The sequence below is a fragment of the Haliotis cracherodii genome, unplaced genomic scaffold (assembly GCF_022045235.1).
Source record: "Haliotis cracherodii isolate W230 unplaced genomic scaffold, xgHalCrac1.p SCAF_5, whole genome shotgun sequence".
Lineage (NCBI taxonomy): Eukaryota > Metazoa > Mollusca > Gastropoda > Lepetellida > Haliotidae > Haliotis > Haliotis cracherodii.
In genome coordinates this window covers 54122163-54149619 of record NW_027266308.1, presented here as the reverse complement: position 1 = coordinate 54149619, position 27457 = coordinate 54122163, and the positions used below count along the sequence as shown (strand labels likewise).

Sequence of the window (27457 nt, the reverse complement as noted above, 5' to 3'; positions counted from 1 at the left end):
CTCAAGAGCTTTGTACAAAATTAGTAAAATCTAAATATTTTTTACATTTGTATACTTATCCTGCATTACTCCTTAATGCATTCACTGCTTACTTACGACAACTAGAAGGACAGCCTGCGAAGGTCCTGGGTGAAGAAATAAAGTTGTTGTTCTCAAGTCCCAATCAGTGGCCTTCCGTCGCTGTCCTGTGACCTTGATGACACCTAAGGTCATCTTCACATCACTGCCTGTCGCCCAAGCTCTTAGAAAAACATACTTTTGAGGTTTCTGAAGCCAAAGTGGGGAGGCAAGTCTTACGACGGGTGGGCCTTAAGCGTAGTAATGCAGGATAAGTATACAAATGTAAAAAATATTTAGATTTTACTAAATTTTTTACTTATCCTGCATTACTCCTTAATGCATCTGTATCGGACGGTTTGGAGGTGGGTAAACCTTCAGAATACAGAAACCTCAATAATTCACACCCTACAATACGACACCAGTTGGTCGATAAACCGTGAAGCGGAAAAGTTCAGAAAGAAACAAAACGCCATTACGGTAGGGTTGTTCAAAAATCAAAAAGATTGAACATAGGAATTAAAGAGAAATTCTCTATATATACACGCATAGTAATAAAGAAAATAATAGCTATTCAGCTAATTCTTTACTTACTACGTCATCGAGCCGTCGCTGACAAACAAGATAATATTCTTCCACTGGCGGCGACTGAGTGACTGCACATGGAAGTTGACTGGCTCTGTATAGGGCGAGTTCATTACTTGCGTCAGGGGTTGGCAACCTACAGGATAACAACCAGAGGGCCAAACTTCCAACGTTTTCGACATCCCCGAGAGCCCCAACGCGAAGGTTATGACTAACGAAAATATGTGTCGAATCTCCAGAAATATCCTTCCGTGATTGTTCCAAAACCACAAGTGCCGTGTTGAGCCCTGGTAAGGCTGACACCTTGAGATCTTGAGGGTAATTCGCTCTCGGCGAGTTCCGGTTGGCGATCTCGTATGTCTGAAGGATTACTGCACGTAACCATAGAGATATGGTGTTTGCAATTATGAGACTAACTTCGGTCGTTGACAAAGTAAATACGGGTATCAATGACCGCTTCCTCGAACTCCTCGTCGAACTCCTAGTCTTGGAGCGTCGAATGAAAACTCGAACTGCTCGCACCGAGCCCAGGAGAACTTCACCATGTACGATTCCCACACTAGTCGATATCGGTGGGATGGTGAAGGAACGGTCGGGTTGGCCTGGTAGTAGATTTTAGCAATAAAATCCCAGCATAACCCTAGATGTCCCGTTCCGTGCGTCCCATGCTCAAAACGGATCCGGGTTGAGTCGATCACATGTAGTTCGCTCACCCGTACCGCCATTGCTAATGCCAAGAGAAACCATTGTTTCCTTGGTGATTTCCAAGCTCCTCACAGCGATAGCCCGTTCGCGGAGCTCTCTATACTATACCGAGAGTGTAACGAAGGTGTCACGCGCTGGGAAGGAGCTTGAAAATGAGGATGCAATGAGGGGCTCGAAGGGGGCCCTCGCAAACCTCGAAGTACCACGTTCAAGTCCCAATCAGGTGGCTGGAACTTGGCCTTCTGATCCTCAAGCCTGAATGAGCATAATATGGCCTGTAGTTCCGTGACCTTAATCACATTGTGATTTTCCGGAAACGGCCAACACTAAGATAATTGCAGCCAATTACGTAGTAATGGTGCTACCTTCCAAGTGTTTTTGGGTACGCAATGTAGGAGGTATTCCTCTAGGAATTGTGACGCAATCGTAGGGTCTTGATTCTTTTCTTCCCTGTAAAAAGTCTCAAGTGATCCCCACTTGTCATCGTCGTCTCTGGGAGAGTAACGATGAATTAAAGCTATAGCTTTGCTGCCCGTGTCGAAATAACCCTTCGCACTTAAACGCCTTTTAAAGACGAACCATGCGTGCAGACGTTGGGTGAGGCAATTTTCTGTTGAGGGTGGATGAGTAGGTTGGACCACTGTGAGAGGGGTAGTGAATCGTTTTAGATTTTTCCGAGCTTGACGAACTACCCTCTCGCCGGTTACCAGGGTGCGACCAAAGGAGAGATCGAGATACCTTGTCTCCTTGATCCCCTGTATCACCTTGGGAAGTAAAAGTGGTGGCAGAAAAGTGTTAGTTTTTTGCCCTTCCCAAGTGATACTGAACTCGTCCACCGCCCAAGTCTGCGGATCCGGCAACGGGGAGATATACGTCATGAGTTGGTGGCCTAGGCAAGTAATAAACAAGTCAATGTTTGGTTGCCTGAATTCCTGAAGCAGTAACTGGAATGCTTCTGTGAGAAATTTCCACTCGGTGGGAGCCACCCTGTCTGGACGTGATAAAGTATCGGCCAGTCTGTTTCTACATCCGGGGATGTGCTGAACTATGAACTTTAGTCACAGCCGATCCACTAGATGGAACAAATCTGAATGTCCTTAGAAGTAAAGAGTGGGAGTGTGTTGTTCCCCGATTGCACAGGCACCACACCACAGTGCTGTTGTCTGTGGATATTGCGAGTCGGGCTAACTGTAGTTGATTCTGCCAATGTGATATAGCCAGAATTAAAGCTTCCAACTCCAAGTTGTTTGTGTGCCACTTCCATTGAGCGCCGGGCCATAGCCCTGAGTTTATCTGGTCTTGTAAGTGAAGACCCCACCCCTGAAAGGGGCCGTCCACAAACAGGTGTGTATTCGGGGAAAACCCGAATAAAGAGACTCCGCAGACATTCAACGTCACAAATTGAGGCAAGGCTCTAGCTTAGTCGGTAGAGTGATGGCCTTGAGTGGATCCTGACTCCTGATGTAAGGGTTCAGGAAAAAATTGAATTGGTCGCAGTTGTAAGCGGCCCATGCTAGTTAACTCCTGTGCCGAGGTGATTAACCCTAGCAACACTTGCCACTGGCGAAGTGTGTGTGGTTGGTGTAGAGTAGATGACAAAAAGAAGTAGAAACTTGTGCCATCTGTCCCTCGGTTACAGATAGGATATCCTGGTCTGTCTTGAACAGGTCTCCTATGAACTGAAGTCAATAGGAAGGAGAATACTCCCGACTTCGTCTCGTTGATTGTCTATCCCAGTTATTGACATGTGTTGATGATACAGTAGATCGCCCTCCATCTACGACTCGAACCAAGTGTTCGTCACGTGTAGATAGTTATTGGCTTCATTACTCCTGTAAATAGCCATAAGTGTCACTGACATGTCAAATGGGAAATACTACCATTGGTAGTGAACCTCAATGAACTGGACCTGAAAAGTCTACGGTTGGGATGGATAGTCGAGACTGATCAAGAGTCAAACGTTCGTTGAACACAGAGATTGTGGATCATTCTCATCTTGTCTGGGTCCTTCATGAGTACCAGGTAGGTGTGAGGATAAAACCCCGGTGTAAAAACTGGGTTGTGAACCCACTCTACAACTCTTCTTACCAACAGTATATCAATGTTGGATTTTCCCAATCAAACTGTGGTCAACGGTGGGGTTATCTCTACCCGTATACGGACACCATGATATAGTGCGATAAGTACGAAATCGTCCTTGAGACTTGTCTCTGCCACTACCTACTCAGTAAGGGAATGCTGGTCTTCCCTGAGAAACGCGCGTCAAGGCTTATAATTCCCTGACTTGCCAGCCCGCTTGGACTTTCCAAGCTTTTTGGGAACTTGACGTGCGTGTCTGCGATCTGTTCGTTGAACAGGGGAGTAGATGACCAAGGTTGACGTAATAGACTGCCCTTGAAACCAGCATCTCAGTTGGAAATGCTATAAAGTATTGGGTGTAACGGTAATCTCCGTCAGAACGGTCTCAAGATGAATTTTCCTGTGGTCAAACTGACGCTGTAGGAAAAACACGATAGTTTGAAAGTGATCTATTCAGATAGGGTTATCCTCTAATAGATTCTGATCCACTGCAAACATTGACGATATTGGTCGCTTAAATGACGGAGCAAAAGTGAGTTTTGGAGAAGTCTTCCTCCAATGACCTCGTGGTGTCCCTCTTATTTACCCTGTTATCAGGGGAGGGCGTTACTGACACGAGATGGTTTGCTTCCCAATCGGGTACATGTGCTAAGCTGATCATGTGCCGGTTACGTAACCGAGTACACTGTAAGCCTTGGGCTAACGTCATTGTAGAGACCTTGATTGGTACGCAGACGCTGCGCTCAGCGCAGGTCTGGAATGTTGGAACAGCGCTAAGCTGATCGTGCGACGTTTGCGTAATAGGAGCGCATTGGGTAGCAGCCAGACGCTGCGCTCGGCGCAGGTCTATGCTGGATATGTTGGAACAGAGCTAAGCTGATCGTGCGTCGCTTGCGTGATAGGAGCGCTTGGGTAGCAGTCAGACGCTGCGCTCGGCGCATGTCTATGCTGGATATGTTGGAACAGCGCTAAGCTGATCGTGCGTCGCTTGCGTAATAGAAGTGCTTGGGTTGTAGTCAAGTGCTGCGCTCGGCGCAGATAAATCAGACACAAAGCTCAAAAGTATTGACTGGATCAAGGCTTGCGTCTAATCTACCCCCATCATAGCATCTTGATACGCTGGTGCTGTCGCCGACCTCACAGATTAACATACATGTATCTGGAAGTGTCCGGCGGCTGAAAAAATAAGAGCAGTTACGATACTCACAAAATCCTCCGGTATTGTTGATTTCGGTGGATGGTGTACTTCTGCAGTCACAGGCGTCATAATACCTGCTGATAATAACGGTTGGGTGGTAATGACCGAACCATGTCATTCGCTATTCTGCGATAGTGACATTCCTCTCGTCTCACGACGGAATAACTGCAAAATATGATTGTGAGTAATCTGCTTTTATATAGTAAACTCGTTGGATTAGAGATTTACACAAAAATTACATTTTGAATTTGGGCGAGCACATCTACGTGCATGCCTAGAACCGTGGATAAAGAGCTTTGGGCGAATATTCCACGACAATATGTACACCACGCAAACATAAGTTACGCAATTAAACCATTGAAGAAATGGTACTGGAAGAATGCCGTAGAATTGAACAGTAATCTATCGGCAAAAATACGGATTCCAAGGGTATACAATATTTTTATATACGCAATTCAATGTAAACCAAGGCTATTTACATTTAGAGATTGGAGAGCACATCTGCGCGCAAACCAACCAACGTGGATGATAATCTTTGTTAGGTTTTTTCCACGACAATTAGTACAATGCTCAAAGGTATGTTACGCAATTAAACCCTTGTTGATGAGACAATACTGGAAGAGTGCCGTAGAATTGAACAGTAATCTATCGGCAAAATTATGAGTTGCAAAGGTATACAATCTTTTTGTATGCGCAACTAAATGTAAACCAAGGGTATTTATATTTTCATTTAGGGTTTGGAGAGCACATCTGCGTACAGACCAAACAACGTGGATGATAATCTTTGTAAGATTTTTCCCACGACAATTAGTACCACGCTCAATCATAAGTTACACAATTACGCCATTGTTGATGAAGCGGTACTGGAATAATGCCATAGAATTGAACAATAATCTATCGGCAAAACTACAAGTTGCAAGAGTATACAATAGTTCATATACGCAACTCAATGTAAACCAAAAAGACCAACAAAAACCTATTTAATCGCATAAACATAGGTACGCAATAAAAGAATTGTTGATAAAGCGGGACTGGAAGAATGCCGTAGATTCGGCAACCATATTTTTAACGAGTTGAAAAAGTATACAATAATTTGAGTATACGCAACTCACTGTTACGCCAAAGCTAGTAGTATTTAAGAACATAAGAATATGTTATACATACGTAGCTGAGAATTGTAAACAATATGACTACCTTGGCAGGCAAACGATTGTAACACAATTCAAAATGGCGGCGAACAACACTATTTTGGCGGGAAAAAAGACAAGAGTCTTTACACGCCTAATTAATTCACATAAAACTACACAACATGGTGAAAGTAATATGAAAAGAATACATCACCCATCGCAGATCAATTTTTAAGATTGTAGACAAACTGAAGGTCTAAAATTAATCCAAAAGGAGAGCTCCGCTTGGACACGTCCTAGCTGTGCTGCGACAAGCAGTGATGTGAAGATGACCTTAGGTGTCATCAAGGTCACAGGACAGCGACGGAAGGCCACTGATTGGGACTTGAGAACAACAACTTTATTTCTTCACCCAGGACCTTCGCAGGCTGTCCTTCTAGTTGTCGTAAGTAAGCAGTGAATGCATTAAGGAGTAATGCAGGATAAGTAAAAAATTTACCAATTGGGAATTGTTTTACGAGAGCCCTGGTAAAAACTATTTAAATATTTAAATACAAGTATAACATGATCTGATCATGCATACACTAAAGTTGACTGAAGCTTGATCTTTACTCAAACATAAAAGTCGGAAAGGAATGTGTGCAGTCAGAAAGGAATGCGAACATTTGTGATTTGTAGTATAACCCGAGTACACCATCACAGCCCTACTTAACATTATGATCTACTCAGATTTTATCACCAAACCTGTCTGTTTTCAGAATTCCAAATTAACAATGCATATCTAATCAATATCTGTTTCTTTGGCATACCTTGGAAGCAGTGAGAATTCACAGCTTGCAGCAAGAGGAAGAAATTTGTTCTGTGCTCGGGGTATTCTTCAAAATCCTGCAAAGAAATGAATGAAAGGATGAAAGAACATCAAAGATTTGAAAAGGCAATACAATGGAACAAGAATGGCATACGGTCAAGGGCCAAGAATAAAAAACTTTTCACTCAGATGTAGCCATTTAAATTTTGACTGATATAAAAAACTTTCACTCACCTTATTAATCATGGTAAGTGTACATTCAAAAACTGCATCAAAGATCTGTGGTATGTCCTTGGCTATGTGGTTCTGTAAAAGAAATGTCAGTCAACATAAACCATTGTATCATAGCATTACCACATGTTGGCATCAGTTTGGGGTTGTTTATAAGAAGACTCATAGCAGGAAGAATCAAGTGGCTGGAATAGTCTACAGCATCACAGAGATCACTTTGGGCTATGCTTTTGATCCATACGTGCAATGAAACATGTGCATTCAAATTATCAATACAGCTTCCTCTGGTATGCCAGAATCACAGAAGGCGCATTAAAGGTAATGATCAAGGCCTTCAAACTCTCATAAATCATACTTCGTTTGCTTATTGTAATTGGCTAAATATCACAGATTGTTTTCATAAAAGTAGCTTCAGTTATCTGTTCTCCAATTTAGAAGAGCCTAAAAGCATTTAGAAAGCTTTGCTAGTGATCATTTTGTCTGTGTCATAACAATATAGCTATGAAAAGTTTCAACTTGTCTACTCCGAATGAGTACTTCTGGCAAGGTAAGAAAGTTCCTAAAGAATGGAAAATCATGTTCTTTTTCAAAATCAAATGAAAAACAATGAAGATAGTATAACCCTGAATCTAGTCATACTGGAAAATAGGGAATGGCTAAGAATGGACAATTACCTTAGATATGATGTTGCTACTGACATAACGTCTTGCCAAATTTGAGTGATCGCTGCATGATCTCATCAAGGAATGTAACTGTACCCCATCCAGAACTGAATCAAGGCTACACAAAGATCAGCACATGGCTTCAATGTGGAATCAAGTGTCATACCTCTAATCTATTGACAATGGTTGCCATGGTACTGAGGACCTCTGGTTCACGAGCTGCAGGAACATTCCTCTGGTAGTCGAGTAAAACAGCATCAAGCAATGGTGGAATAAAGTTTTCTGCCACCTGTTAAACAATTAGATATACTATATGAACAGTAAAATCATAAAATACTAAGTCTAAAATGTGACTGATGTGACATATAGCTCATGTTCAACCATAAACACAAAAAGCCAAGTATGTTTTATTGCATACCACATACTGAATAAATAACTGACAACACACAAAGTCTTACCCATGAACAAAATACTACAGAAGCAAAGGTTCTAAATAGTATTGGAATTATTCAAGATAACATTGCTAAGTGTGTGAACAAGTCTGCATTAGTTAATGTTTGGTCCCTCAAGTCAGTAGTCAGTATGGTTTTTTGCTTTGTCAGTAAAAACATTGTGAACAGGTTTTGCAAATAATATTTAGTTGCAAAACGAAATCTAAAATGAGAACTGGTCTATGTGAATGCAGATCTTCAGTCTGTTAGGAAAACATGGGAACTGCTGGTTTTGCTTTGCGTTTCATTACTTTAATTCATTGTTTGCAACTTCTAAACACTAATCAATTTCTTTTGATGTTTTATTAGGTCTAATTTATATGCAACTTTTACGTGATTTTAGCTCGATAATCGGAAAAGTTAAGGAGATTCTTATGAATCTTTTACACTCCACATTTGAATCATCTTTAGTTTATATTTTTTTTATAAAAAAGCTGTTTTACAATAAATAGTATCAGGACTCTCCTTGAATTATTCATGAAGTCTTGTGGCATAGGCTCTTGCGGTTGCAGAAAGAATGTCTAAAATGGACAGACTAAGGAAACGCAAAGAAATAAGCTCACACGGGTCATGTGATCAGATTCAGGAGCTAAGTAACAGCTGACACGGAGGTCATCTATGATCCCTAAAATGTTTCAAAAGCCAATGCCTGTGAACCATGCATTTGGGAGAAGTTGAACAGGGACAACCTATGACCGATTAATGGATGAATAACTAATTTCAATATGCATGCAACCAATGTCATCCTTTTCATGTTTATGCTTACCATCTGTGGATCATTGGAGCGACTGACCCAGCCTGATATCAATTTGAGTGTTTCTTTCTTCACAGTCCTCATACTGCGAATAAGTGGCTGCTTTGTAACACTCTCTCCATTTGTGGCTATAGCACTACTGATGTTCTCGCTCATCACTTTGTACACGTTCAGCATATCCAAGTAGATACGACCCAGCTAGAACAAAAAAGACAGAAATAAGTACTTCATCCAAACAAAAGCAATCACCATTGATATCAAACATTACTTTCAAGAGCAACTTATGAAGGGATATGAAATGAAACCAACCTGTACAACATACGGATGCCCTAATGCCTTGCATGCTCTAACATTCGTTTTGAGGATGTTTCCCAACTGCTTCACTGCATCAGGATCCTTGAGAACTTCAACATTCTGAAAGAATGATCATCATACTATAAGCAATCCCATCTTTTCTGTAGACAAATACAATGAGTTTATTTAAAATCCAAAGAAAAGTACACTATTTGGCAAAGAACTGCTAACGGCTAAGTACAAGTAAGCTCAATTTTACAGAGAATGTGAAGGTATTTGGCAAGTACTCGTTCACCTTTACCACAGATAAAAAAAAATCTTTTGAATTTAAGAAATGCTTTATATGTGACACTCCTGTTATCTGTCCAATGTGACCTTTTTTATAGTTGTTTTTTTATAGACAATATCTACTCCTTTCAGTCATGTCCGAGATAAAAATAAAATGAACAGTGCTTAGGGCAGACAATGCAGCACGTCACAAGCTCATACTTGGTCCTGGTAAGCTAAATGGTGTGGCCCAAATAACTTACCTGAGTGGCCTGATTGATGATTCCATCCCATACTTGGTTGGGTAGGAGACTGTAGCGTTCAATCAGGTGCTCCTGAGAAACCTGGTCCGTCTGTGCACTGATCATTAGACCAACTGCCTCATAGAATGTATGTACCTGTGAACAGATGAACACAGTCAGAATTCAACACATTGAAACTGCACACATAAGTCACACATTCAGGTGTCTTAAACTCTCGTTCGTACTTTACTTTTGAAACAGTGCTGAACATATGCATAAATACGTTTACCTATTTGCCAAGATACACAACATATAAAATACCAGTGTAGTTGTGCCTGCTATTTGTCGGTCGACCATAACTACAAACAATTTCATTGACATCCAGCGTCAAGAACTAATTGTTTAAGTCCACTAGTCCTTATGATACCTTAACTATGGGGCAGTTTGGCAAGGACTACTGCCAGTTTCTAACACTGACATCTGAGTACTGTGTGATAATATGTCAGGACAACTCACCTGTTGAGGCTGTAGATCACAGATGATGGTGTTGATTCCATTTAGTATTTCCTCAATGAAAGGCATTACCTCCCCAACTTGCACTTGAACAAAGTGACGCCGGCATTTCTGGGCTATTTTGATAAACGTATCACAGGCCATATCTTGTACACCATCATGAGTTTCTGTAATAAAATCACAAAATAGCAAAAAATAAATAAATGTAAGTTCTATATTTTAATACGAAGCATGGATAAACTAATCATGATGATGGAAATGTTCCTGCTAGTGAACTGATTCTTGTCAGGAACATAAATGTTCCCTCTTATTTGAAGAACTGCATTAATTCATTCCTACAGATGTTAAAACATTTAGCAGATGTAATATCCTGTTACTGCTGAGTACATGATGACATATTTAAAAGTAATATATTTCTCGATGTAATCAAGTCTGCCGGTTAAGAGTTCCATGGGAAAATGAAAACAAACACTTTGCCTTCTAAACTGTCCATATATTTTACAGAATGATGGAGCCTATACCAAAGAACCTTACCATGCATGAATTCAAACAGCTTGTTGACAACAGTCTTGAGGAACCTCCAATGTGCTCTCAGAAAGCGTGGATACTGCCCAACCACATACATGATGTTGGAGGCAACTATTGCCTTATTATCCTTGCCTCGCTTCTGTTCACACAAACCTAACAAATCCTGAAAAGTACATTTCAGTGTTCAGTTAAATAAGTAAAAATGATATCTGGCTTTTTCAATGAGGTGCGACACGTAATTGATTGCTTACAGTATTATATTGTAGTGTTCTTACATTAATGTCCAAACAAAATGTACATCAACAAAGGAAAGGAATCCACATCACAATGATGAAAAGGATAATTTGACACTGTCACCCAACATGAGAACAGCTGTCACCAGTGGCAACTAATGTCTAACAAAGAAGTTTAGCATATAAATGACACACATAAATCAAGAACAAATGATTGGACAATTCAGTTGACCTTCATACAATAAAATCACTTACTTTGATTACAGTGACTAGGAATCTCTTTTCATCATCTTCATGCATGGCCCCACTGATAGATCCAATTGCCCAACATAACTGTAGCAGAGCATTATACAAAGGGTTATCACACTGAACTCTGACACATAAATCAGTCAAGTTGAAGCATGTTTGAGCTGTTACTTGCGTAGTTAATAACGAAGGAGAACTGAATAAATGAAAGAACATATTGGAACTGCATGCCTCGTGATACTGATTTCATGAACAATTATCTTGAAGTATATATATTTCAAAGATTTATTTATGTTTTACTTAATGTAACTTTAATACACTTAATAAAACTGAAACAAACAAGTCTCTCTTTCATGTTTTCTCACCGTGTTGAGATTTTTCCATGACCACTCCGTCCCATTAACTTGATTGTGCAGTTTCTCTGTCATGATATTTTCTGTATCTGTGTAGTCCAAATGTGTGAGGTATACTGAAACAAATCAACCATTTCATCAGTTACAGTTATGTGGAAGTTTGTTACAAAACACTATAATTGAAATGCCTGCACAGGATCCAACCTTCATGGCACATGAAGATTATCTTACCTAGTGTTTCTCGCATGTTCTTGTACAGGTTGATAGAATCTGTGTCCTTCATGAACTCTCGGACCACCTCTCCCTGCTCATTCTCTACCACTAGGACCTCCTCTGGCTTAGCCATCCGAGATATCATCACCAAACGAACCTGGAAGTAAACAGTTTCAATAAAGTCAGGCCTTTATAGGGGGAATCTTCTGTACTCATTACAGGACAGAATAAGGTGTGTCCAATCAGGTATTTCCATGAAACAGACAGTTTTCATTTTTGATGCAAGTGATGGGTATTGGCCTGACTTTCGTATTGTTATTGCTTTCAATGATAATTCATGTATTGCCATTTGTACCACAATATATTGCATGCATTCATTTATCTGTAATTAGTCATGAACCGGAACAAAAATAACCCACCATTGGGGAAAGCTACCGCCGTAGAACACAGTTTATAGAATATATAGCACTAGGCCTCTCTAAGATCTGACCAATAGTGATGTTAGAAAAATTCAAATTTGTTCCTTCAAAGGATATTGTACAAACCTCTGACAACACTGGATTGTACAGCTGCCTTCTTACAGGCATCTCGGTGTGAGTTTTGCCAATGATTAATGGTGACGTGCTGGCAGAGAACGGAGACTCTCTGTACAACTCGGCTGCCAGGGAGTTCCAGTACTCCAGACAAATCTTGAAGATTTCCACTTCCTCAACTTCAGATATCCGTATCAAATAATGAAGGGACTGTAAACAAACAGGTCAAACAGTGCTAATTGAGTTCTTTACCAAATACTGTAGTGCTTCTGGTTTTCAGTTTAACATTACTACTATTGACAAGAAATTCTAACTGTAATTCTGGTATTGAGACTGACAGATAGTATCCAGATAGCAATTGATATATGTGAAGAGAGAGCATTTCACCTACCTCCATGAGAAGCTGGTGCAGTTCTGGTTTCTTCTCCACTAACTGAGCATGCTCTTTAAGATATGTACACAGGAACAGACTCAGATTCTGGATGAAGTTTTGCTCATCATCAGTGCCTCGTTGGTAGGCATCTCTGATGTTGGTTTCAACAGGAAGCATCTGGAAGAGAGGGAGTGAGAGTGAATGAGTATAACTTTACATCGCTTTTAGCAATATTCCAGCAATATCACGGCAGGGGACACCAGAAATGGGCTTCACACATTGTACCCATGTAGGGAATCTAACCCGTCCCTTAAGCGTGACGAGTGAACACTTTAACCTCTAGGCTAGCTAGCCCACTGCCCCGCATCTAGAAAAAGACAACTAGCTATGATAAAAAGGTCCTTCTGACAGACTGCTAAAAGTTGAATCAATCATTTGGTTCTAAGTTATTGTCTGATGAAGAGGCCACATGACTCCCTAATAATAACATGCGTGTAAATATACACAAACATAGAGGTTATCACGCAAGTGTGTTTGGGGATGGTAAATATCCTGCATTAGGAATAAACATTGTGTTAAGGCGAGCTAAATACATAGTGTTTATTCCTAATACAGGATATTTACCATCCCCAAACACACAAGTGTGATAACCTCTTTATCATATATTGTCATTCTTTAATTCTGTGCTTTAAAATCGCTTTCCCTCTCTCACAAATATTACCGAAACATTGGGAGTTTTCTTGGAATGGGCGCATTAATATTTATTACGTCACAGTGTAAGTGATCTGTCAGTCGGACAGTGACAGTAGCCAATATAGTTCCAACTGAAATCTGTTTCTTATACAGTGGCGAAGCAACATATACGCAAAACAACAGTTGTTTTTAATTGCCTTTCGCAGCAATCCAGCGGTCTGTCCGCTAGAGTAACTGCCCGTTGTCAAAGGGAAGCTACTCTAACCCTAGTCTATGAGACGTAGCGGCTACTGTCAGACGTTGTTGACAGTCGGTCTGTCCTGTTATAACGTTAAGAAGTGTAGTCAGATGTACACACAGCGACAAAACGAAACAAGGTAACAATTCAAACATATTTCAGCAAAATCCAACTATTTAAAATTGTGGAGAAGGTTTTAAGCCGCAGAGGTCTACAAGCACAGATATGGCTACTGATCCCGCTTGGCTAGGCCTTGTGTCCTCGCAAAATTGTTTTGAAATTTATATCTCCAAAGTTACCAAAACTTGCCTTAGCTACGTCAACAGTTAAGACACTGATTTTCACTATATCAGACTGATCGCGAGGGCGACGCCATGTTTGTTTATAAACAGTGAAAGTAATCCTACTTGACCTTTGATATTTGCAAATCTATCCGCATATGACCCCAACGGACATCGTTTTTATCTGTTGGCTTTATCCTGCCGAGAAACCTACTCATTATATGATAAATACAATTCTTTTCAATATTAAATGAAACAAAACTTCTGAGCGCACTTATTTTAATGAACTGATGTTGGGGTATGATACTGATGTGTCAAGTTGATACATACATTGATACTAGCCATGCAAACCTTTGCAAGGGACAATACATGAAAGTTCCACTTATACATTTTTTAACAGTCATACATTCGTTTTGGCGAAAGAGAATTATAGATGTACAACATATTTTTTTTTGTTCAAACAGCATCATACCCATGTATATAAAAAAATATTTACCTTTACAAAAAGTAAAAACTAAAAATTGTTAAAAGTTAAAGAACACTACAGAGTCCTGGGGACACATTTCAAATATATGCCTGTTACATAATCGCAATGGCTGTTAATTCTTTCAACACCAGTCAACCAGAAGTGCTTACTGCTGGGACACCGATTTCCCAGAGACTTGTGTGTGATCAAAGAAAATATCTGCTTGAAAAATATCTTTGCTACTACATGTTATATACCATTTGGAATGATTCATAAATATGAAAGTTATGTTTATCACATAAAAGAATTATAAATAGTATCTGTCATCACCCATTTCCCGGCTGTCCGCTCAGTAACATGAAGAAATACCCATTTTCGAGGCTTTGTATGAATAACACGTTTGTCGAAGACTGGCATGACACGTTGCTAGAAAGCTTATTCCTTCATCAAAAAGCTTGTAACATCACCTGGAGTTTTTTCGTAGTTACAACATGCGATTTCACTGGAAATATTTTTGTATCTAATGACTCTTTCTTGCCGAAATCTGCTACAAGGTTCGTGATTTGTCAAATTTGAGCATGTGACCTCAGGCAGCCAATCAAATTACATCTGTGGTACTGCCTTGTGTATATTATGAATTTCAGAAGTTGACGAAAGATTTTCGTTAAATCGTATTATTCTGAACATTTTAAGCAGGAAATGACGATATACCGTATATCGCTGTGTATAAGGCGACCCCACGTATAAGACGACCCCCCTGTACACGCCTTAAAAATCAACCCAAAATCCTATACTCCGTGTATAAGGCGACCTGGAATGAAACACATCACAAGTCTGACTGATATACCGGTAGAAGATTTAACGCGCTCTTGCCGACTGTAGCGTATTTCGCACACGGACATCACAAATTAGTTAGTTAGTTACTTTGGAGATTGAATGTGCGCTTTCCGACTGATGCGTATTTCGCACACATCACAAGTGCGCACACAAACCTTATATATGCAATGAAAATATGTTTATCTTGCGTTGTTTTTTTTTCTACAATGATAGGTCGCGTGTGTAACTCCGGCACACGTCGCCATTTTGTGTTTACACGGTACGACACCAAATTGGTGCCCGTAAAATAAAATTCATTTATGAAGTAATAACATATAAGAGACAATGGTGAGTAATTTAATCGCCAATTAACTATGTTGTAACTAACTAGGCTTATGTTTGCTTCACATTCAGCGTTTTTATTCCACAATCACTTGTACACACCGTCTCCAACACTTGTTAATACAACTGTAAAAACAGCGGGAATTGATTTCAGCTTCACCGGTTATCACATGTTAGGTCACATGTGCAATATGCAAATGATTACCGGTACTTCCGGCTCTCTACTCACGGATGTTGATTGTTTTACCGTGTCAGCTGGTTTGACAATCTGCATCGAGGAGAGGGTCATTTCAACTTTATTTGCAGAAATTATTAAACTTTATTCAAGGAAAAGAGATACAAATCATGTTTATGTATGGAAATAGTTATTTGAACAGTTATTTAGGACGAAATGCGAAGTTTTATTGTCAAATGCTGGGCTGGCTATCGGACGCCGGTTGACATCGCCAGTGGAAAAAAATGTGAGATCTTCGACTCCGTGTATAAGACGACCCCCCTTCTTAGCCCCCTCATTTTAGGTACGAAAAACTCGCCTTATACACAGCGATATACGGTATATTAAAAATAAGGAACTTAGTGAATGTATCGTGCTAGGTTACGAGATGTGATGAAGATTTTTCATGCATATATTTTTGCATTAAACATCGTGTCCGAGCTGAGAATTCAAGGCTTCGAAAGATGTCATTTGACTTACATTACATGCAATCGCGCGGAAAGATGGAAATAATAACTTAGATGTAAGTTTGACAACTTTTAGATAAATATTTGTTGGTTTTATTCATTACTTTGTATAAATTAATAACATATGTAAAGATTTGCTTGAAACGTCTATTGCTCTTTGACATGTTCGATGTGGACCCATTGTCAAAGTGTGTGTCCTAGAATTTTATTTTCAATAACATTGCAGGAAACAGTGATTAATTTTTTAATATATCGATAAATAAGAAATGATAAATTGTATTTCAGACATTATTTAATGTGAAAGATTTAATAAATGAATGATATGACAGGTAGGTTCATAAAAATATATACTATTTTGACGTGACTACAGCTTGGCCAGTAAACCGGCCTACGGTGTCTGGGGACACGATGCTTCCTGGGTAATTGAGTCAGGACCATCCAGTCAGCAACAATCAATGCCATCAGCGTATGATAACACACAATCAACAAAGTCACCCAACCAGAATATCCAATTCATTAAGTGGATCTTATGCATGTTATGATCATCACGTTACTGGTGACCAATTCTAATCTGGAATTTTCGCAGGGCTGTAAGGAATTTTGACCCAATCTTTGAAAAGTGTATACTGAGTTGACGTAACTTTTATAAAAAAAAATCCTTGCATACCTGTTTCAGTTGATTCATAGCAAGTGTGAAGAGCTGTTGAAACTGCTCATCGTAGATCTGAGCAACCTGCACCCCAGCTGTAAAGGAAAAAAATAATTAATCTCAAGCACATCCACATTAGCATATATTTTTATTTCTTTAATATATATATTTTTCATTTCCTAAATAGCACAGCTATATTTTATAACGTATGATAACCATTTTTCTTCTAACTAACGACCCTTGAAGATCTGGATCTGGGTTAGAATAGGTCTTCAGAAACCCATGCTTGCCATAAAAGGCAACTATGCTTGTTGTAAGAGGCTTCTAATAGGATCAGGTGATCAGACTCACAGACTTGGTTGATGCATGTCATGTCCCAACTGCACGGATCGATGCTCATGCTGTCAATCACTGGATTGTCTAGTCCAGACTCGATTATTTACAGACTGCCATCATATAGCTATGTGGAGTGTGGCATTAAATAACAAACAAACAAATCTAACTTAAAATAAATCGACATTGTAGAAGTTACTTGTCAGCAGCTAATTCTGGACAAATAGCTTACATAAGTTATCTACATTTTAGGACAAAACAAGTAGACCCCGTAGATTTCTACTGTCACAGACAAATGGACTAGTGACCATGTCTATCCCTGCATAATAAACATTTCAACTCCAGGAAAACCTCTCACAACCAGTACATACCTATTTCTGTTAAGCACTTCATAGTTACATTCCGGAACATAGGCACGTTTAAGAACTGAAATTGGAAGGTAATCATGTCTTTCAATTCAATGACATTTACATAACATGTCAAGATTGAAGCCAATCCAAATGTCAAGACTCTACAACTTAAGATATGTGACCAACTATGAGACGAGGGACCTTATGCGTGAAAAATCAGTTTGATTCTTTTTTTCTTTAAACTAGAGTATCTTAGGACAAATTCATAAGTTTCAGTTCCTATTGATTACAGAGATATATGGCATCAAACATTTGGACTCGTTTTCTGTAAAGTCCTATTTTCAGACCTATGACTGTTCATGTATTTCAGTAAACTATGTTTATAACGAACACGCTTATAACGAACTGACGGTTATAACATACTGGGTTGTTTTTTTGTCCTGGGCATCTGCTGTATATATCCTGTATACATGCTTATAATCAACTATGGTTATAACAAAACTAAAATTAGTGGTCCCTTAGTTCCGTATAACCCTAGTTACAAACTAACAAGAGAAAAATGCGACTTTTTTTCCCAGTCTGCACACATGGTGATTTTTTTATACAGAAGTAAGTTAAGGTCAAACATCTTTCTTTATGACACCACAGCACAATTGTATCCTAGCACCCATAAGGTCCCTTTTCTCCTGGTCGGTCACATATACACAAATCTACAATGGTAGCAATTCAAAGAGTGATTACTAATTTTCCTGAACTCGTAGTAACTCTATTACATAAAAACTCTCTTATTAAGTTCATCAATGTTTACAAATTATAGAACTGTTAATGTAGTACTGTATTCGACGTAATAAGCGCCCTGCTCTAATAAGCGCCCACGGCGATATTTGCCAATATATTGGCTAGTGAACAATCTCAATAAGCACCCCTTCCAATTGGTTTACGTACACAATTGGTTTACGTACACAAGACTTATTTATTAGTGTATAATACGCACTTGTATGTTATATGCACCCATAATTATGGGCAATTAAATCCTGGAAAAATATATCTGTCTTATATATACATTTCAGGCTGTCAGCATAAACCACGAAATTTATGATCTTTCAACTCAAAATATTATTCTAATAAGAGCCCCTATTTCTTATTACGTCGATTACGGTATTTACAATTATATTTTTTCATTGGTTGACAACTTATCAGATTTTCAAAGGAAACTACCGGCAAATGCCAACATCTGACGGTCTTTCTGCTAGGCCATTCCAAAACTCGACCTCGGTGAAAGTCACTGAAGTAAACACAGAAATGCTAAGCAATGCAGGACCTAGTGTCGTGCGCCCCCGTACAAGAAAATGTAGTTTTGTTATGAGTCATATTTTTGTTTACTTTGCAGTTTATTTCAATACATCCATATAATTAGACAGTTACTAAAGGTACAATGGAAATGCAGTGATGATTTACATAAAAAGAAAATATAACTGGCATTCTAAATGTATAAAACGTGTACTCTAGGGTTTCTATTTTAATTGGGTGATAACATTTTTCATTGGGTAACCAATATTATTTCACTCATCCATTCATCACTCTTTGGTTTTTCCCAAAATAAGTGAACATTTTAAGATTTAAAAAAAATATAAATGAAATAATGTTTTAGATGTATAGAACTGTTCTAAATATATCGGCTTGACTCAGAAAGTAAATTAGCTTATAATATAATTGTGTTTTGGAAATTAGCTCTGCTGTACGCATGATACAAAATCTTCACTGGGTATTTATGCATGCTGGTTTTATACATTTGAGTTTTTCATTTAATGCATGTGTTTTTGTACGCAAGATGATTGAAAGTAATTGGGTTTTGAGTATTTTGGGGGTTTATTTTACGCAAAAATGCAGCTTATCTGTAGCTCTGTTCAGATGATCCCGCTTATCCTAACTTCCGGCTCTCTACTGCTGGATACAGATTTTTTGTTTCACCGGGTCAGCTGGCTCAGCATTCCAATAGATCGAGGCATACTCATGTAAACTTTATTTTTCAAAAAAAACATAATTACTGTATGAATAAATTTATCATTGAGAAAAATCTTTCTAGAAGTGTTATTTTGTAGAAAAAATGAACTTTTACTGTCAAATGTCTGTGCCAGGCTTGCTTTCAAATGCCAGTTGATATCGTGTTGTAGACAGCACTATACTGAATGTTTATCCAAAGTAAAAACCAAATGAATGTTTCTAACTAAACATGCTACACTGATGCAAAATATCTGATCCTTAAAAAAACCCAAACTGATTTCTTCCTATATAAAAAGAAACTACTATACTTATTTTGTACAGTACAGTTGTGCCTCGTTTACGGACACTTGCGTCATTTCACAATTCGTCCGTATAAACAAATTTCTGTATAACTGAAACCAGCTTCTTACTGGAAGAGTTACTTCCCTTCAATTATGCAACTCATGACATGACAGAATGTCGATTTTCCTATGGTATGTCCAAATTCAGTGCAATAATGCTTACTGATGGTTTCTAAACTTGCTGACGAGCATTTTTCCTTAAACAGACAAATTTCCCTTTTTTTCGCATGCTGTAACTGCGTGTCGCTTACGGTTTGCTGGTTGACAGGCCATACTTACACAACTTTGACCTCTGACCTCCACAGACACCATATTTATCGAAGGGGATTACATGTACACTAAACAAGCCCGTCTCAAACGTAACTCAGTGTCACCAGCGGAAGTGTATTGTCCGGATAAGTGAGCCAATTCTGTGTGCATTTCAGTGTTTTGTGTATGAAAATGACCGTCCGGTTCCGGAAACTGAATTTCCGTATATACGGGTAAATTTATATAGTTATTATTTCGTTTTGAATGAAAATCGTCCGGGAACCGAGGTTTCCGGATATCTGAAGTCTGTATAAGCTGGGCACGACTGTAGTAAGTGGATACACAAGGATTGATAGGTTTAAAGTTCAGGTTAGATACTGTAAAAATATTCCATAAATGTGTACACTGAGGAGTACATTATTACATCATTATTATTTATCATTTCAGTTCTGCAAAGGTGAATCATATTTATCCAATAACAGGACCAAACAAGAGTCATCAGATAGTGACAAACCTAGTTTGTGCATGCAGTTTCAAGAAAGAGTACATATTAGTTTTAGAGATATGGTCCGGACAAACACACCACTATGAACAAGGAAACAATGTTGTTTTTGAAAAGGGATAGAGAGACTAGGTGTTGACTATATCTCCAAAGACATCATATGCCAGGGGGTAAAGAGAAGATAATAAACCATGCACCTACTACGTCCTGCCAAGTCATGTGATTCTGCCATGTTAACATAATACCTCATGCAATAATAGTTGAAAGCAGGAATATTGATAAATGTAGCATCCCGCACACCCAAAAAAGCAAAACTTGAAGGAATTGTGCACATCTGGTATTGCCTGAAATACCTGCCATACTGTGAATAACATTACAGGCTCAGCATCCACATTCAAATACAAAACACTTCCCACATATTGTCACGTTATTCAGTTTTTTCGGCATAGTCAAAATGACATTATTAATACAAGGCAGCCAACATGCATCACATCCAATCAAATAAATTAAAACCTTAAAATACTACTCATTAATGATTGACTTTTACAAAATGTATCCTTTACCTGTGGTTAAATGATTTGAAGAAATATAGTATGGATAGGGGTAAGTACAAGAACAAAGAGTTACGTCCCTTCATTTAAGTTGAACAGTTCTGGATATATTATGATGGAGTTGGCTATTTGGACCTCATTGAGAGGATGTTCAGAACTTCCAACAAGTGTTTTTCAAAATAAAAATGTTTATTCCCATCCAACTGATTCTAAATTGTGTGTGCTTTATATTGGATATAAATATAGTTCTGAACACATTTACTTTTGATTTCAATAATATAATGCCCAGAGCTAAGGTTTCAGAGAGGATGCTCAAAACTGACCAGACAGACAGATACAAGGTAACAACAATAAATCGGCTGATCCTCGACCAGTGATTAGATAGAAAGGCAAGGTATTGATATGAAATTTAAAATACAAACCTTATAAATTAAAGTAGTGATCAGTTTTGTCTCAAATATGTATCCTAATGGGATCCAGTTGAGAAACCGAAGTAACGTCTCTAAGGTGGAACCTACAAGTGGTGCATTTTGGGAGTTGTCCTGCAAAGCAAAATCAGGTTTTATTATAGATGACCATAGTTTAATATTGAAAAACATTAGTAAGTACTGGCACATTACTTCTGAAAGCTGAATGACCAAATGTTTGGAGCAGTTTGCTTTGGCATTGCTAACCATGTCACTGAAATGTGTTACAGTTGACAAGATCAGTAGACTAACAGCTGTAGAATCAATCTTGAACCTGTACCAGCACACAAAAAGACTATCAAGTCTCAAATTCTTTTGTTGTTGAATGCAGCAGCAAATATTCAAGCTATATGATGGTGGACTGCAAATAATCGAGTCTGGACCAGACAATCCAGTGGTTGACATCATAAGCATCGATCCACGCTATTGGTATATGATGACATGCATAAACAAGTCAGCGAGCATGACCACCCGATCCTGTCGGTCGCCTCTTTCGACAAGTATAGTTGCTTTTTACGTCAAATATGGTTTGCTGGAGACCTATTCTACCCCAGATCTTCATGGGTCTTCTATTACTTCATTAGTATTCACTGCAAATGGCGGCATGATGTGACCAAATGCAACATTTATTCACTCCCAAGAAATAGGAAACAGCTCTCAAGATACCTTTTACATTAGATTTCATGGGGGCCCAGGTAAGAATAGTTCCACTGCACTCTCTATTGCTTGTCATAAGAGGCATTTAAATTGGATAGGGTGGTGCCTAAGATGATTTAGTGTCCTTGTACCCATATGGCATTGAATATATACTGGTTTGTCCCAACTATTAAGAGGTTGCCATGTTACAGCTGAAATATTTCTGACTGTGTGGTTAAGAACCAAACAAATCTTTAACCGAGAAGTTCAATGAAACTGAAACTTTCTTCAACCTTTTGACAACAAGAGCCACCAGGAGATGACATATCCCCCCGTTCTGGTGCAACTTGGAAATGGAGTTTGGCTACTTTTACCCACTTTGGGTTCACTGCCATTGGATACCTTCAGTTCAATGAATAAAATAATAATGCTGTTCAGCATTTTTCGACATCCCAAATCAGCACAAGACACTAATTCACTAGTAGGCTCCGACTACATGACCAATGATCAAGTGGATAGTGGCATTATTGATGGATGAAACGAGACACCCATAACTGTTCTTGATACGCTGTTCTAGGTACAAAGAATATTACTGTGTCCCTCAGGATGCAGTTTGTCCATTTTTATCAACATTTGTGCATTGCGTGAAACCTGGTATAAGTATTAACTATACAGAATTAGAAATACTTGCATCATAGCAAGATTAATGGTTGCCACGCTCTATAACAAGTGGACATCTTGGAATTCCCAGAAACCACTACATTTTTTGTTTTCATGTATCAAGATGGTGATAGGGATATTGTACTTACCATTACAAATTGACAGAGCTGGAAGATTTGTGAGAATTCACTACACATGGTATCTTTCAAATGTTTAGCTTTGGCCTGTGTCATTTGCCCACTTGAGAAGTCAAACACTTCCTCACTGAAGCAAAGATAAAGAAACTTGTTAATACAGTCACCTACTTTCAAGCTCTTACTAGTGACAATACTTGACGATTTACATGAACATCTCCAGAAACAATGTGTAAAATAAAAGATTTTTTAGCAAATAAAAGTGCTGATAAAAAAATGTTCATGGTAAAATTATTTCAGACATAATTAGTATTGCAAATAGCTCCTCTTCACTTGCCTTAATAATTTCAATATGGTCATGTTGTTCTGACAAAGAGACTCATTTGTCTTACTTGCACCAACAATATCACTGATAAATGATGGCCAGTTTCGTGGCCATTCATATTTGAGAATCTGAAAAGACAAAAACAATATTGTAAGTATCTTTATCGTTCTTATCATGCATATATTATCTTCAGCGGTAGAAACGAACATTGTTAGTTCACTAGTCCTAATAATGATAACATATAGCAAAACCCTTAAAAATGGAAAATTTCTACTAGTCCTTATGATACCTTAACCATTGGGCAGTTTGGCAAGGACTACAGGACTAGTGCCAATTTCTAACACTGATCTTGATAGGAACACTTTGGGACATGAAAAGTCTGGCTGGCATTTGTTGAGATGTGTCGTTATTACTGTAACTGAAGACAAAGAAGTGCTCTATCTATTCACAATTTGGGAGAATGCACAGCCCAATGAAGAGGAAGACAGGACATTCTAAATGGCTTTAGATACAGATTAAATAGTACGAGACTGGCATGTGTCCACTGGAGATGTGTAGATACAGGTTGTCTGGTAAATGTACAACAGTTGTCAAATTTGTTAGAAACCTGACTACACACAACCACCCAGCAGTAGACCAGACCACATCCAGATTCCTGAACAGTCTCTGAGCGCATCCAGGGTCTAACAACTGCCGTCCCGGTCATATACACTGAGGAACTAGCTAAATGTAAATAGAGGCGTGAAATCCCCTTTGGAACTCATGGATGCTACAGAACATTCAGTAAAACTTGGTTGAACTGACATATTGTTCATCTACTGCTACAGTACAGAAGTCTTATAAGTAAAAGAATATTGCTTGTTGACTACACACTGATGTGTTATATTTGGTCATTGCATATAATATATATATTCAACTCTTACAGGGGCTTGTCTACTATGTTTCTGAAGGAGTCAGCTTGTTACACCTCTAAATTCTAGTGCATAAATTTGTTTTGGTAACCCTGTAGATGAGAGTGGACGTCCCCAAGTAGTGTGATGATGGGAAATCTACATACACAGATATTAGCTTAATACTCTTCATTTGAATGACAAGTGAACCACCACTAACAGCATCTGCTAAACCATGCATTTAATGCAAGTAAATATGAATTAAAACCAATCTGATGTAAAAAAAAGAAGGTTCTTTTACTCCGATGCACCTCTCCATGAAGATCTGACAAAAACCCTCCATTGCAATCAGTGTCAAGACTTCTAAATTCTTGACACAAGTGAACAAACATGAACAGAAAATTTGGTACCTGCATATTGCAATGTACAATAACAGGCAGTTCCAATTAGAAATTGAATATTATACACCCTGTTGTTTCAGGTCACCATGGCATCTACTCCTGAAACAGTGTGTACTAAGGTATATTTATATTGTGTAGGTTTTCTTTTGTTAAGATTTTTATTTCGGAAAAAGGACATAAAAGAATTAAGCCTAATAGATCTAGAAAACTGAATCAAATTTCCAGGGTTTACCTTACATGTCATGTGACCTCTGTCAGCTCTTCATGCAGAGATAGTTGTATCCGAGGGAAAAAATCTCATTTAATTGAAATTGGAATTAAACTGCCCTAAGCAGAAAATTAAATTCTTGTAAACCATTACCTGGACTAGAATCATGTTAAGTTTTCCAAGGTAAACCTTTTCCCTCTCCAAAGATGAACTCTCTGATGAAGTCTTAATGATAAGTCCAACGATATATTTCTTGATGCCTGAAAAGGGAATGAGAACTTACTAACAAGGAGCGAACAATCTCACCAACATGAACAAAAATACCAAAAACACCATTTTAATTACTTTTTACAGTGTGAAAAGAATTCCATGCAGAATCAAGTACAAAACAATTTACAAACCTTCACACTGTGGACGAGGTAGGACCTTCCATCTGGTTTTGATAACATTCTCCAGGATCTGAAGAGCATAGTATTTGGTCTGTTGGTTACTGGAAAACTCCAATATTGTGTCTACCCTTGTCCAGGCATCTGGATGCTCTTTCAGCTCTGTAAGAACCTTCTGTGCCATCTGCTGTTGCTTCAGAAGAAAATAGGGTACAAATGTTGAAGTCAAATACATTCTAAGTTCATAACATGATTTTTTTCTCACCAGAAAATACACACATCAAAATCAAACTTGGCACTCCATCTCTTCCATTAGTAAGGAAACTGTTCACTAAATATGAATTGAAAAGAATCCATGCAGTAGTCTTAAAATTATAGGTCACACAAATGTTTAAGGAAGAGAATGAAAAAAGCTGTATTTTTTTATAGAAAATCCAAAAGTTGAAATCAAATTTTGCACTGCATCTCTCCAATAGTTATAAAAAGTGTTCACCAAGTTTGAAAAGAATCTATATGGTAGTTCTTGAGTTATAAGTCTAACAGAAAAATGTCCTCGGCATGACAGACGGAATTCCTTGGTATAACTATATACGCCACCCTTTTAAGCAAGAGAAATTCTGTGCTAAGTTGGTGATGTTTGCTGTTTAACCCAACATTCAGCAATATTCCAGCTACATGACGGCGGCCTGTAAATAATCGCGTCTGGACCAGACAATCCAGTGACTGACATCATGAGCATTAATCTATGCAATTGGGATCTGATGACATGCTTCAACTAAGTCAGCGAGCCTCTACCTCGGATCTTCACAGGTGAGATGGTAAAAAGAGAGATGAAGATGGTTATGTCACCACAGAAACGAATGTATGGTTGCGTTGAGTAAAGCATACTTCTCGTATTAGAATATAATACACCGGAAATCATTTGGTGAGTAAATGCTCTGGAAACTAAAATGAAACATCAAACCCATATGACACATATGTCTGTAAAATTTGTGAGCAGTAGCCTTCAACTACTGACTGAAGATTTTGACAGGTTCACCTGTGAACGGACAAGTGTATGTTTCCACAACCCAGGATCAATGATACCTTTGTAACAATATCTGTTCTTGGCTGAAAGGCTTGGATTCAAAACTACAATCAACAGGAAATCATATCTACCTGGGGACCATCCCCTGCATACATGCAGGCAACAACATTGTCAAGCAGCTGTATGTCGAGCTTCTGATTGAAGTCGAGCAACTTGGCTGCCTGTTCAGTCAAGGTGCTCATGACCATCTGGACAGGCTTGGTTACATCGACTCTCACTAAATCTGGGCTACCCAACTACGGCGGGAAAAGGTGAATTAACCTGCAAAAAGAGTAACACCTTGTTAGCAAACTTAGCACTTTATAAACATGATAAATCATTCCAAATTGGAATTGTATTCAATGTTGGTAGTCCAACCAACCTCTTATTCATTTGCCTAACATTTGAACAGTAACATGACTGAAAAAATAGATGTAGGGTTTGATGGATACTGCAACGTCATTATAATTTTGCATGATAATAATCCCTCCTATGGAATGCGGTCCGTTGATAAAGATGCCGTGTGTGACTTGCGAATGATGAATTGTCTACAAGATGACTGTATTTTTGGTAATGTTAAGGTATACACACTACTAGTAGCTATTTGAGTTAGCAAAACATTTCGGGTTAACTTCTACAGATACATGAAAATACAAGCCTTGCTCAGCTGAAGACGCATTGAGATTTTCTAAAGCTATTGATCGCTAGTTAGCACAAGCTTGATAATAATTGCCATACAGCATGTCTGGATACAGATCTATCTGTAAAAACAGTAACTAATGACCACCTAATGGTCCAACATACCCTGTCAAATTGTCATATTGGGCCTAATCTTCTTTGCGTTCCGAACACGTGTGTGGAAAGGAACAAAATTTTCTGACACTGCTGTGTCAGCCCACAGTTCGCAGCAAAGTCAGGATAATACCTTAACACATAACATTCTAGACTTAACACCTCGTAAATTTGTATTTATTGAGATGTGACTTGACAGTGTCTTGATGTTTAACCGACAAAAAACACACACCATCTAACAATGAACACGAGTCGAAAAGCATTCGTAGAAACAGCTGACTTTTCAACATCACGCAATTATCGGACAAAGGCTACTACATTTATCAATCGCAAGGTTATTTTTTGCTGTTGCTCTCTAAATAATTTACACATTCATGTTAAGAAGTAACTACATTCTCCATGGTAAGCAATCACCATACAAAAAGGGCGCGTAATGCACCGAGATCACATGACATACAATCGTGGTTGCCTATGACTTTGAATCCCACTTCCGTTGTTTACATG

At 38.6% G+C, this 27457-nt stretch overlaps 1 protein-coding gene across 1 annotated transcript in view; it reads right to left on the bottom strand.

Moving 5' to 3' along the window:
• LOC139442016 (exportin-1-like) overlaps positions 1-26418 on the bottom strand; it is a 30101-nt gene extending 3683 nt beyond the window's left edge. The window contains exons 1-21 of the mRNA XM_071222769.1: positions 26254-26418; positions 25111-25288; positions 24863-24969; positions 23223-23338; positions 22901-23015; positions 21411-21530; positions 17363-17417; positions 16677-16753; positions 12511-12669; positions 12132-12329; positions 11605-11743; positions 11386-11489; positions 11030-11107; positions 10548-10704; positions 10017-10180; positions 9522-9656; positions 9007-9111; positions 8710-8895; positions 7619-7741; positions 6794-6865; positions 6561-6636 (exon numbers count right to left, since the gene is read on the bottom strand). Coding sequence (XP_071078870.1) covers positions 6561-6636; positions 6794-6865; positions 7619-7741; positions 8710-8895; positions 9007-9111; positions 9522-9656; positions 10017-10180; positions 10548-10704; positions 11030-11107; positions 11386-11489; positions 11605-11743; positions 12132-12329; positions 12511-12669; positions 16677-16753; positions 17363-17417; positions 21411-21530; positions 22901-23015; positions 23223-23338; positions 24863-24969; positions 25111-25288; positions 26254-26370 — 2581 coding nt within the window. The 5' untranslated portion in view covers positions 26371-26418. The remainder of the gene's footprint in view (positions 1-6560; positions 6637-6793; positions 6866-7618; positions 7742-8709; positions 8896-9006; positions 9112-9521; positions 9657-10016; positions 10181-10547; positions 10705-11029; positions 11108-11385; positions 11490-11604; positions 11744-12131; positions 12330-12510; positions 12670-16676; positions 16754-17362; positions 17418-21410; positions 21531-22900; positions 23016-23222; positions 23339-24862; positions 24970-25110; positions 25289-26253) is intronic.
• Between the last annotated feature and the right edge of the window lie 1039 nt (positions 26419-27457).